The sequence below is a fragment of the Prunus dulcis genome, chromosome 5, assembly GCF_902201215.1.
Source record: "Prunus dulcis chromosome 5, ALMONDv2, whole genome shotgun sequence".
In the NCBI taxonomy this organism is placed as follows: Eukaryota; Viridiplantae; Streptophyta; class Magnoliopsida; order Rosales; family Rosaceae; genus Prunus; species Prunus dulcis.
The window spans coordinates 14,473,884-14,486,752 of NC_047654.1; the positions used below are offsets into that span (position 1 = coordinate 14,473,884).

The following is a 12,869-nucleotide window of genomic DNA, read 5'->3' on the forward strand; positions in this document are numbered from 1 at the left end:
CATGAATCATGATTCAATCCGACCTTTTGAAAAATGCCACGTAAAATTTAAAAATAAAATAAACAGTAAGATGGGTGTATAAATCTCCAGCCACAACCATCTAAATTATTGTTTTTGAGAAGAAGTTGGGCTAGCTAGCAAAGTGGCATGACTCAAACCACTTGGATGAATATTTTTATATATGTAGGTGTTAAGACAAAATCATTTGACGTGCTGTATATTATGAATAAATTCCACAGAATAGATTCTGGAGGTTGACATCTTAATTCATGAAATGATGTTCAATTCACCTAAATTAACCATACTGGTAATAATATGATTAGCTGAATCGAGAGAATCTCAAGAATATAATTGTTAAATGAACTTCAAAATGCCTTATCTATAGTCTAATTCATTAAGCTTATTAGCCAAACTCTCGTCTTTTAATAGAAATTTCTAAGCAATTAAGCAAGAAACTCAAAAGATATCATATTTTGAAGGAGCCTTTGTCTGAATTCAATCATATCATCGATCACTTTGTAAGTTTCCTAGTCAAGGCAAGGGCAAACCGCAGGGCCCTCAAGGGCCTCAACTTTTGTGTTGTTCTCTCTCTCTCTCTCTCTCTCTCTCTCTCTCACTCACAGAGCTTTACCAAATTTTCCATCTTTACTTCTATTTTTTTATTTTTTTTTTGGGGCTGAGCAGCCTCATGGATTAGTCTAAACTTTGTATGAAATGTTAATGCCTCAAATCTCAATGGTCAAATGTGTCGTTTTCCCTTAATTTATAAACAAATTATTGATAAGGTCGGGATGCTCTTTCTGTAATTTTATTGACATAAAAAGAAAGGGACAGAAGCAGCTCACCACTTGTAACAAAACTGCCACATTCAACCAAACTCAAACCCCAAGGAACCCTTTAAGGTTCTGCTCTTTCCTCAAGCTTGTTCTGCTTCAGCTTCTTCTTGCCACCTGAAGCAGTCAGTCTGCACCAACCGGGCCCAGATAAGATCGATGGTTTTGATGCATGAGGTGGCCAAAAAGCTTCCAGCTTGGCTTTAGTGTCTAATAAGTATCTGATAAGATTTGAGGTAACTTGGGATGCTTATGATCAGAAAAGTTGAGAAAATCTTCTGGGTTTTGTTCTGAATTTTGTGAGAGCTGGGAAATCTTTAGTGCCTTGAGAAAAAAAGAAAAAGAAACTCTTATCTGGGTTTCATAGGTTATGGTTATGGAGATTATTATCTCTGTGATACTGCTGTTTGTGGGTATTGCTGTTTTAATAGTAATTCATGTTTGTATTGTTAGGATAACTTTCAACAGTGGCAACCAAAGTGTTGATATTGTTCCAAGAAGCAGCATTGGGATCAAAAGGATGACCAATGAGGAACTAAATATGCTTCCTTGCTTTGACTACATGGCAGGAGAGAAAGGGACTAGCCTTGTGGATTGTGCAGTTTGCTTGGAAAATTTCAAGGCAGGGGAGAGGTGCAGACAGTTGCCTAATTGCAGGCACAACTTCCATGCTCAATGCATAGACACATGGTTGTTGAAGACGCCGGTTTGCCCGGTGTGTCGAACTTGTGCTAAAACTCCGAAGATTGATGTGAGTTTGGGAGAGGAAAGTAGTGTTGCAGGTGATTATCGAATTGAATTGACATAGAATGAAGGTTACCTTGCAGCCATTAGCTTTCACACACTCTGTTTTCCATTAATTGTGAATAATGATGTTCTTGCTTCCTTTTTCCAAAAGAATTCAATTCTCGTTCTACTTAATATAATCATATCTCAAATGATTATTTTTCAAAAAAGATAATTTGTTTCCCCAATAATTAGATAAGAGATTTGAATCCACATAGACTGCAAAATTTTGAGGTTTTTCTTGCACAGGGTTTGTACTTTCGTTGTTCGATTTCGAAGTCGTCGTCCTCTTAGAATAATTTAAGATCAGCTGTAAACCCATGTGACCTCTGATGGATTTGTTGTTGGCTTCTAAATTTTTGGATGTCATGTCAACACGTAAATCCCTTCTTATTTCTCTCTTGGGGAAGCATAAAATGCAATGCAGTCTTGATTTCGCATCCAACACAAAACTCAAATTCAGCTCACAAATCCTGAGGCTTTAACACAAAAGTACATTGCAAAGGTTTTAAGTCTGTTAACAGGCAGCGGGTGTTTCGAAACGAAAACTAACAAGGAAACCCATCTCAGCTTCAACTAACTAGGTCATAGTGCAAAGAACCCATTAAGCTGAGCTCTTCTCAGTATTGTTCTCCAGCTCCCTCCTCAGCTGCAGAGAGAAATCATCGTTGACGTCGTCGTCGTCCCAGTCATCTTCCCACTGCTGTGCCACTTCCTTGCCTTCCTCTTTGTCCTCCCATTCTGCCATCATTCAAAGAAGGAAATGCAAACAAGTTAGAATGAGGCAGCATTGCAACCATAGACAATGGACTAACACCTATCAATTGCTATGGACCAGAAGAAAAACAAAAACGCAAGCACTCTAACCAGTGTTATGCAGAGGAGCACCATGTTTACACAAAGTAAATCTACAAGGTGGTGAACTAAAATTTGAGAAGCATGAGCACCAAAAGGCCTCAACAAAAATTACCCATTTGAATTCATCATCAAATCCCTAAATTTCACCAATTTTATCATTCTAGATGATAAAACTAAGAGGAATTTTATTCATACACTAAATTCCAATTCACAAGGGCATGCATAACAATCAAAATCAACAATTTCCAAACAAAATAATCAAATTGAAACCCTAACAATGAAATAGCAGAGCTGAGACTGTAGCAGCGATTCAAGCAGGTATTGAAGTGCAATTGCATACCTTCATTCATATCAAACTCTTCGAACTCGTCGTCGTCTTCGAACAGATCCATCTTCGCGACCTCTGTCACTGGCTTGGGCTCCGTCGCCATCTCAATCCTCAAAGCGCACGCTAACACAACAAAAGCCGTTTCAGCTTTCAAATTCCATAAAACCAGGATAAATACACACAGAAATATTCGATAAGGTGTTTGTCTTTCTTCTGAAAACAGAAATTTGCATATCAAATTTTCACAAAAAAGAAATTGAAAATTGAACTTCAGCCCCAAATTAAAAAAACCTAATTTTTCTAATTGGAGTGTGAGAAAGAAAATGTAATGAGAAGTAGAACTTACAGAGATAGTGAGATTGGAGAAGCAGAAAACTGAGATTAAGGAATTTTAGGTGGGAATGGTGATCCTCTCGGGTTAGAACCTTCTGGTTTATACGGGAAAGCTTCAAAGCAACAGTCCGAGAGTTAAAGACGAAGAAGAGTAAAACGGCGGCGTTTGGGGGATAGTCGGTTTCAGCCTTTCAGGTGTTCCCTTCAAGTTCCAAACCACGTCCAACGACACGTTTTCTTTCGTCGTTTCCAGATGGACTATGACTTAGTAGATATGCGCGTCTTTGTTTGTTTAGAAGAGGTGCAATGTTTTACTCAAACACAACACAAATTAAAAGTTAAGGTAAGCTAATTGCTTAGTACACAAAACCTTGTAGAATTAGGTGTTTCTTTTTTTCTCGGTTCTACTAGTATTTGACAATCTTTTACAACATCTTAATTAATACGATTAGTGAACGAGTCAATATACTATATCTATCATGTTACGTGATGTATCCAATATGCAAAATAGAATTTCCAGGTGAAGGCAGATAAAATTGTTAGCACTTTAATTCTAGAATAACTGCTCTTCTTACTTTTAGTTTTGGTTCAAGAAAAATTAGACACTTTTGCTCCATCTTTTTGCACAAAATATAGATACCATCCCCAAAATGTTCTGCATCGCATATAACTCCTAGCTTTCTGTCACAAACATTTGCATACTACTACAAAAAAAACATGTATTTCAGAACCACTATCCCAAAAAAATCAAATATAAATTGTATTTATACAAGTAACATAGTGACATATATAGCTCCTGCAAAAAATCTGAGCTAATTTCTTGGCAAACAAAAGGGTAGAAAAGCAGTGAAAAAAATCACAAAATTTGTGTATTCACACCAGCTAAATGTATGTATTTATTTACATTGAATTGTCAGAAAGAATTTGAGATGAATCACCGTTCCTGAATGCATTGTGCTCTTGGAGCTGCAGAACTCATCCATCTCAAAGAGCTAGTTTCATGGAAGTTATGCATAATTTTGATGAGCGATCGCGCTTTCTTGCTCGCATGAGCGGTTCCATCCGTCAGGAGCGAAAAGAGTCTAGGCATCAGAGATGAGTCCTTTGCCAAAACAGCAACAACCTCCACCCCACCATTGATGCACAACGACAGCAATGTTGAAGCGCAGTACTCTTTCGCGGTTTGGGATGATGAAGTTTGAAGAATGGCGGTGATCAGATGCAATGCCGTGGTGTGCAGGATTGCAAGTGCTCCTTCAACATTCTCAGCCAGCATTGCAAGAACTGCCAGTGTGTCATTGATAAGTTGTTCAGTATTTTCTGATGAAGCCAATCTCTCAACGAGCAGTGGAACAGTACCTGCTTCAAGCACCTTTTGGTGATTTTCGGGCAAGAGGAGCAGCCCGAAAATCGCAACCACAGCATTCTTCTTCCCACAAGTTGTCCCTTCCTTGATCAGCTCCACAAGAGCGGGGATGGCCTCAGGTGTTTCCCCGATCACTTTTCGATACTCCTTCACTGAGGAGAGGTAGAATATTGTTGCAGCTGCACTTTGCCTGGCTTCTAAACTCAATCCATGTTCAAGAACAGCAAGAACTGATGGCAGTCCTCCACGTGCCATTATCAATTTCTTGCCGCTTGCATATTTTGAGAGCTTCAACAAGGCTGCAATTGCGTTCTCTTGTGTGGATGCATCAGTGGAACACAATAGTTTCAGGAGAGGAGGGACAGAGCCAGCCTTGATCAAACAAGACCTATTGAAAATGTTCGATTTCGCGAGCAATCGAATCTCATAAGCAGCCTTGTTTTTCTGTTGATTTGTACCGAAAGCAAGCCTGCTGCTGAGAAATCTTGAAAGGAACTTCATAGCTTCAGCAGCTGCCGGGCTGCCAGGCGCAGCGGTTCGACTTATGTCGCGGCTTTGTCTTTCTGACTTGCTAAGAGAAATGCCATTGTTGGCATAAAACTTTTTGATTACCTTTCGCAGAATCGAATTAGGTACCACCTCTGTGCTTGTGAGCCTCTCCCCTGTTTTGGGACAGAGCTTGTTTCCAGCTTTGAGCCATTTCTGAATCGAAGACCGATCGTAAGTCTGACCTGTAGATACAGTCACCGGATCAAGCATCAGCTCAAGAGAAATTGGGCACCTAAAATCTTCAGGGTTTAAGCAACTAAAGTGCGTCTCCATGCTGCACCTAGCATCGACTCGATTCACGGAGTTTTGATCATCCAGTGCTTCGAAAATCACTCCCCTGCTGTAGCTCATGAACCCCACCAAGCTACTGAGAAAAGGAACCTCTGTTTCGTCGCAATTCGAACTCTCGGAAAAAGCGATTTCTTCTTCTAAGAATTTAATCTCCATGTTACATTCACTCCAGCTTTTGATTTGAAGGTAATCAAGAACCCTCTTTACGCCATTCAAATCCGGTTCAATTCCCTTTTCGAATTGACTCAATATCGCAAGCAATCTTTTCGAAGCCAATTTGTCATCTGGGTCAGGCTCAAATTCTGCCTTCCTTGATTGCTTCAATACTAATTCAACCAGCTCCTTGATTTCAAAATCCACATCGATCAAACTCAATGGCAAAACATCAAGGGCGGTGGCCAAAGCTCGAATTATCATCCGGACATGACTTGCAAGAAACTCACATTTTGTCAGCATCCAAATCCGAGCGCCATCTCTTGTGCAATCTTCCAATAAAAACATAATTTTTTGAAAGCTCAGGTGAAGCTCGGACAGGCAGAGGATCACAGAATGTGAAAGAACATAATTGCAGTCACGAATTTCCTCAAAGAACATGAGAAGAATACTAACTTGGCGGATTATTTCTCGGCTATTTCTCCGTTGCGTTGCAAAGTGTTTGGATTGGAAATTGCATATGTTGCGGGAGAGAGGGATCAGAGAGCCGAGAAGGGTCGCCAGAGAGATGGACTCACAAGGGCGTACAGCCGGGAACGTCAGAATCCGGCGGTCGCAGCCATCGAATTTCTGAGCCATTGAAGCAATAGTGTGGGAGAGAACAGAGGAGCTCTGATTTTGTACATAGAATTGGTGTGGAAGAAGACTCATAAGAGAATGAGAGTTCTGTTTTGGTGCATATTAGAATTGCTATTGGGGAAGGAGTGGCAGAGTTGCAGCAATATAGGGAGAAAAGTACAAACTTTCGCTGTTTATAAAATCTTACCCGCACGTGGCAGGCATCTCTGCTGCCACGTTTCTACGTTGACTCGGATTGCACTCAACTGGATAGGCCTCCCTGGACACGTGGGAAGGTGTGGTTGGATACCTGGGGCTTCTTGGATCTTTGGTCAATGTTGATTCACGTACTGTTTCGTGTATACGGACAGTTTGTCGTTGGCAGGAGTGATTTTTACAGGTCCCACAGACCGACTATGACACGTGGACAAGCCAGCTGACTGACGTGTTACGGTGGCAATGGGGAACACAAAGGCAACACACGTGTCTTTTCTGTGGTTTATTTAGTCAAATGGGTTTTTAATTTCTAAAGCGAAGCTAGTCTTGTATTTTAAATTATTTTTTAAATTAACGATTGAATTAATTTCGTTAATTCTATGGGTTTCGCTTTGCTGCTAATCATAATATTAAAAGGAAATAATATCATTACACTCTTAACTCGGGCTACAAAAAAGATGCAAATTCAAATGAAAAATCATGTGCATTTACATCAAAATGCTTTGTGTTTGGATAAGATTATTGATGGGAAAATTAATGACCATTTTAATCAATTTTCTTAATGAATTAATGGAAAAATCTTATCTTAAACAGTGTTTCTAAAAGGGAGGGGGTTTCACCCCTTCTGTGTTTTGGCTGGATCAGTATGTTCAATTAAGTTCTTTTTGGCGTACAACCAACAACAACAAACAAAATTATTTCATATAGACTTATGCAAAACAATCGCTATTACGTGATGCGGTCATACCAATATGTGATGTTACATATTTATATATATTATATACGTGTATTTTTATGTTAATAAAACACTGCGTGGTTGTACGACGATCGCATACTAAAATTTCTCCTCAAGAGGAAGTTGCCAACATAAAAATTATTAATTGATAGGCATCTGAGAAAGTCATGAATAAACAGTCAAGAAGGGTGAGACTAAAAACCATGCATTTTTTTAATTTGTTTTAACCATGTAAACCGTGTACTAGGAAGACACGTGACATGGATCATTTTCAGATGCTTATCTAAGAGGCTGATGATATTCATCTGAGGCATCAAGTATTTGCGAGTGTTCCACCAATCATGTTCTTCTACGTGGCCACAAATCCTTGTAATTAATTTGTAATTTGCTTCTTTTTTCGTCATCTGAAATAAATAAAACAATATAATGATGTTGACAAGAGGTGGATGGCAGATTTGATGGGTGGACCAACCATTTCATGACAAATCGAACGCGCCTGCTTCCTTGGCATTGCAATAATTTTGGAGATGATAAATAACGCGCATTCATTGGGACTATGGCATCTTCTTCACTAACTCAGTGAGTTACTCTAGACGATTTTCTCCAAGGGAAAATGTTTGTGTTCACTGAGAGATGCCAAGCCTCCCCGTCACTGTTTTGTAAAGAATGGTCTTAGTCCACAAAGCCTGCTCCATGTCTCAAAGAATGTAGTTTTTAAAAAACAATTTGGAGAATGCTAGATCGGTCGTTCACGTGGGCGCGCGATTGATCCATTGCCATAGCTATTGATGCATATGGACTCTATTGTGAAACTCACATACATCTATGATCTGGAATTGCCTACTTTGTTTTTATTCTTTTGGATATGGGATATGACCAAGGGTTGGGTTAACATGCAATTAAGGTTACACGCAGAATTAAGTATATAATTTGCTATTTGCTATTTCTTATCAGGAGCGAGTAGATGAGAGAGGTTCAAGTAACTTCCTTTGGTGGCACATCATTTTGATTATTATAGAAACAAGCTCACATTTCACTAAAATTTGAAAAGATGAAGGCCTTTGAAGCGGTCCCAAAAACCAATTATCATTTTCCACACCAAAAATTCATCAACTTTCTTTGCAATACACACACTTGTGTAATTTTATTTTTGAAACAGATTATATCGGAGTATGGTGCGGCTGAGAGATTTACAACCATGCTGGATTCTTCAAAGGAGTAACAACAGCCTTCACCTGCAAGTAGTTATTAAGGCTGTAGATTCCCTTCTCTCTGCCTATTCCACTCATCTTGTATCCACCAAAAGGAATTGCAGCATCAAAGACGTCGAAGCAGTTAACCCAGACTGTCCCGGCCCTCAACGCCCGTGTAAAGTAGTTTGCAGTGTCAATGTTACTGGTGAAAACACCGGCAGCTAGACCATAACGCGTCGCATTTGCCCTTCGTACTACTTCATCAAGGTCCCTGGTACAATGTATGAAATTATTAGGCATGTCAAGGTGCAACTTTTGCAGAATGCAAGAACTAGATACAGTGTGAGAGTGAGGTTTCTAACTCACTTGAATTTCAAAATTGATTGCACTGGACCAAAAATCTCATCCTTTGCTATCAACATGTCATCCTGATTAAAAATCATAAGAATCATGTTACACGAGATTTCATGTGTATTGGCTTTAGCGGTCAACTTATAGGAGGTAGGAATAATACCTTAACATTTGAGAAAACAGTTGGCTCGATGAAGTATCCCTTAGAGCCCAATCTTCCACCTCCACACTCAAGTGTAGCATCGCTGTCAATGCCAGCTCTTATGTATCGAAGGACCTTCTCAAACTGCTCGTTATCGATCTGTCAATCGTTGCAAGGATAAGAAGCATCGCATAAATTTTCCTTGTTTTTGTCATACACAAGGACCTTCAAAAATGTACTAATACGATAGACCAGCATTGTTGAAATGAAAAAAAAAATTTCTACTTCCTGATCATGTTGGGGAGGGGGGAGAGAGAGAGAGAGAGAGAGAGAGTACCTGAGGGCCTTGTTCAACACCCTTCTTAAAGGGATCACCAACGACACGTTTCACAGCACGTGCCTTTGCTTTCTCTATGAACTCATCATACACACGCTCATGAACAAAAGTACGAGACCCAGCACAGCAACATTGCCCCTGTATGTAATCCAGCATTCATCTGTTACTAATGTGTTCAGATCACACAAATCTGGCTTTGTCTAAAAATAATTGAACCAACCTGATTAAAGAAGAGAGCAAAGTGTGCAAGCTCTACAGCATGATCAATGTCAGCATCCTCACATATTATGAAAGGTGATTTCCCTCCAAGCTCCAATGTTACTGGCTTAAGATTACTTCTTGCAGCCAACTCAAGAATAATCTTACCGGTATCAGTTGATCCGGTGAAAGCTACCTGAAAAAGAAGGTGGTAATGTTTAAAGATAATGCATGACAATATGGAAAATTGAAAAACATGAGTATAAACTTTAACTTCATGAAAGTCAAGAGGGGGGCATATGTGCTCCAAAATTACCTTGTCCACATCCATATGACTGGCAAGAGGAGCACCAGCTGTTGGCCCATCTCCAGAAACTACATTTAAGACACCAGGAGGAAGACCAGCCTGTCACAGAGGATGCTGAGTAGATTAGAACATGAACTAAGACCCAAAAAAAAAAAAAAAAACAGGTCCACACTTCATGTTGATGCAGAAATAAAGAATTATAATTGAGCTCAACAGGCCTACCTCTTGGAATAGCTTTGCCACATAGAGTGCAGTCAGGGGCGTCTGCTCTGCGGTCTTTAGGACAATAGTATTACCACAAGCGAGTGCCGGCCCAACTTTCCACGCAAACATGAGCAGAGGAAAGTTCCACGGAATTATCTGCCCTGCAACACCAATTGGTTCATGCAGGGTTTGTATATGATACTTTCCATCAGCCGGAACAGTTAAACCATGGATTTTGTCTGCCCACCCTGCTCAATTCGAGGAAAAACTTGTTAGTGAAATCGACTCAAAGAATGAAAATGGCAAACAAATCATTTGATTACAGTGTTCTCACCAGCATAGTAGTGAAATAGACGAGCCAACATTGGTATTTCGGCATGCAAGGCCTGTTCATAAGGCTTCCCATTATTCCATGTCTCAAGAGCTGCAAGTTCTTCACTATGTTTCTCAACCAAATCAGCAAAGCGTAATAGTATCCGTGATCTTTCCTGAAAAAAACAGAAAAGAAGTCCCAGTGGAAAAGCAAATCAATATCTTGACATATACACATCACTTATACCAATCATTGGCTAAATCACAACAGATTAATGTACTTACAAACTTTAGACTGATCTAATGTAAAATAGTTCTTACATAAGCGCTCATCTTTGGCCATGGTCCCTCATCGAATGCCTTACGAGCAGCAGCTACTGCACGATTAATATCTTCTGCATCACCCTCAGCCACATGAGCAATCACTTCTCCTGTACGAGGATCGTATGTTGGAAATGTTTTTCCTGACCAAAAGAATTTTCAAACATTAGCTCGATTACATGTTTTTTGTAAGTACCAATTAGTCCAACACTTCCTGAAAAACAAAGGGATGGACTGCAAATATTTGTTAAATGAAGAAAAAGATTACCTGATGCAGCATCAACAAATTGGCCATTGATTAGATGCTGAGTGTGACTTATTTGAACAGGTGGAATGATTAATTCCTCAGTTGCTGCAGCAGTGCTAAATCTGTTGACCCTTCTCCCTGAAGATCATATGAAGAATAGTTTTCATCATATTAAATAAAAGAAAATTAAAGACTTAATGCATCTTTGGCTATATGCATATGGTGGTATTTGAAAATATCAACCTTGCATCAAATTCCATAATCCCATGAATCATATATTTTGCATTCTGTACATTGTAAGTTGAGTCATACGATAAGCGTTTTATGTCATTCAGTTTCCACCAAACTACAACATAAGAAGAAAGCCATCCATGAAAAAAGCACGTGAGAGAGAGAGAGAGAGCAAATAAAAGACAGAATTTTATTTACATGATCTCTTCTTTCTTTTCTATTTTTTTTATTGAACAACTTATATGATTTCAGTTAAAGTTGCATATCCAGTTGGGTGTAATAACATCTTCTTCTTTTTCATCAGGAGGATTTTATATCGACTTTTCATTTCTGGGGGATTCAACTTTTATAAAGATTCCAGTTGCTAGTCATATAAATGTATAATTGCACAAAAGATCAAATTTTTGGTGCCAAAGAAAAACAAGATTAACAAAAGATCAAATTTTGGAATCTGATAATCACTTCCTATATGATTGAAAGAAACAAAAAGAGAGAAAGGAAGAAGAAAGTATCAGATCAAAATCCAGCTTCATGTAGCACTATATCAGTCAGCTAAAAGAGCTTATCATAGAAATCCAATTTCTATAAGACTCTTCAGAATTTCATTACTGCCAATCCAAAGAATGAAAACCATGAAAGCATATAAAAACAGAAGACTAAATGAAACATACTTGAAAACCCCTGAAATGATGAAATCTAAACAGAAGACTAAATGAAACATACTTGAAAATAAATAAAAAGTACAAAAGGACAAAGGTGGGGGTGGTGGTGTCACCTTGAGAGAGAAGCAGAGAAGCAAACCCAGAAGAAGAAGAAGAAGAAGCAGCAGCAGCAGCAGCAGAAGAAGCAGAGAGAGAACGAGAGAGAAAGCAAGAGAGTCTCCTAGCTGCCATATCCACAGAGCTAAGACTACCTCAAACTCAAACCCTTATCCTGTATATTCCTTTGTGATAAAACAGAGTCCTCTGGTCTTGCTGAAAAGTTCTCAGAGCCCAAACAACTCTCTCTCTCTCTCTCTGTCTCTCACCAAGTGACTGACACTAGGGCCCTTTGGCGTTATATACCAAATGAATTGAAAAAAATTTATAAAAAGAAAAAAAGGACTGATATTTTAACATATCTTTCCAACTTTCTTGAAAAACAAATCTGAAATGCCACCCTCCTAAAGATAATGAGCCAGCCAAGCCAAGCACCCAAGATGGACTTCTCAACAAAAACCAGAAACACACGAAATAATCAGTTCATATGTCAGAAAATAAATGATTCTTAATTTGTATATTGATTATCTTTTCCCATACACGATTTTTGTGGATTAAAGTTGATTGGCCTATATATAAAATAAATATTCTTCTCTTGGGTTCATCGTCACTTGGAGTATCATGCAGCCAAATATCCTTCCCGAGTGCCAACTCTTACCCTTTTGTATATTTTTTTAGTACCAACTTCTAAATGGGCTACATTTGTCACCTTCCCTTTACGCATTACACTTTTTGTTTTGCAAATAAAAAAAGTAAAAATAGAACAACTTATTTCTTTTGCCTTTCCTTTTTCAAAAAATGAAAAGGTACGTAAAATGATTTGTATTATGAGATGGGACGTTCACAATGAATGACCTGAAAATTATCAACACACTACTTGAAAGGAAAACTTTTACCATGGTGACAAAAAATTACTTGGTGTTAACGGTCTAACTCATAGTACTTTTACTAAGCAAGAATTAGATTTTTCATCAGGAATTGAATTTTATTTATGGGAGATTTTTGCATTTACTTCACATTAAAGAATTAAAAAGTAAGTAGAGTCCACATAAAATTAGAAATTGAATTCTTAATTTTGGAGAAATTTAATTCTTGGGTGGGAGGTGGTATATTAATTCCTAGAGAACTAACCCATTATGAATTCATCTTTTTTACCAATTATATCCTCACATAATTTTAAAATTTTAAAATTTGTTATCTA

The 12,869-nt window shown here is 38.5% G+C and overlaps 3 protein-coding genes and 1 long non-coding RNA gene across 5 annotated transcripts; 1 reads left to right on the forward strand and 3 right to left on the reverse strand.

Annotated features, from left to right (window-relative positions):
* The first annotated feature begins 840 nt into the window (after positions 1-840).
* Positions 841-1,659, forward strand: LOC117627627. Its single transcript, XR_004585813.1, has 2 exons — positions 841-1,069; positions 1,287-1,659. It is a non-coding gene; the product is annotated as an uncharacterized LOC117627627 (long non-coding RNA).
* A 331-nt stretch (positions 1,660-1,990) lies between these two features.
* Positions 1,991-3,439, reverse strand: LOC117627626 (protein DELETION OF SUV3 SUPPRESSOR 1(I)-like). The gene is made up of 3 exons (XM_034359790.1): positions 3,152-3,439; positions 2,818-2,928; positions 1,991-2,360 (listed from the first exon to the last, which is right to left on the reverse strand). The coding sequence occupies exons 2-3, from the start codon at positions 2,906-2,908 to the stop codon at positions 2,224-2,226; spliced, it is 228 nt and encodes a 75-aa protein (XP_034215681.1). The 5' UTR covers positions 2,909-2,928; positions 3,152-3,439; the 3' UTR covers positions 1,991-2,223.
* A 235-nt stretch (positions 3,440-3,674) lies between these two features.
* LOC117627625 (U-box domain-containing protein 19-like) lies at positions 3,675-6,242 on the reverse strand. Of its 2 annotated transcripts, XM_034359789.1 has the most exons (2): positions 4,498-6,242; positions 3,675-4,422 (listed from the first exon to the last, which is right to left on the reverse strand). In XM_034359789.1, the coding sequence occupies exons 1-2, from the start codon at positions 6,206-6,208 to the stop codon at positions 4,073-4,075; spliced, it is 2,061 nt and encodes a 686-aa protein (XP_034215680.1). In that variant the 5' UTR covers positions 6,209-6,242; the 3' UTR covers positions 3,675-4,072. The 2 variants fall into 2 exon arrangements, with proteins under 2 accessions (XP_034215680.1, XP_034215679.1); XM_034359788.1 differs by having other exon boundaries at positions 3,675-6,242.
* Positions 6,243-8,041: 1,799 nt separating this feature from the next.
* Positions 8,042-11,946, reverse strand: LOC117628407 (aldehyde dehydrogenase family 2 member B4, mitochondrial). The gene is made up of 11 exons (XM_034360857.1): positions 11,686-11,946; positions 10,701-10,817; positions 10,433-10,575; positions 10,134-10,287; positions 9,818-10,047; positions 9,605-9,694; positions 9,311-9,484; positions 9,091-9,228; positions 8,775-8,912; positions 8,627-8,688; positions 8,042-8,531 (listed from the first exon to the last, which is right to left on the reverse strand). The coding sequence occupies exons 1-11, from the start codon at positions 11,801-11,803 to the stop codon at positions 8,258-8,260; spliced, it is 1,638 nt and encodes a 545-aa protein (XP_034216748.1). The 5' UTR covers positions 11,804-11,946; the 3' UTR covers positions 8,042-8,257.
* Between the last annotated feature and the right edge of the window lie 923 nt (positions 11,947-12,869).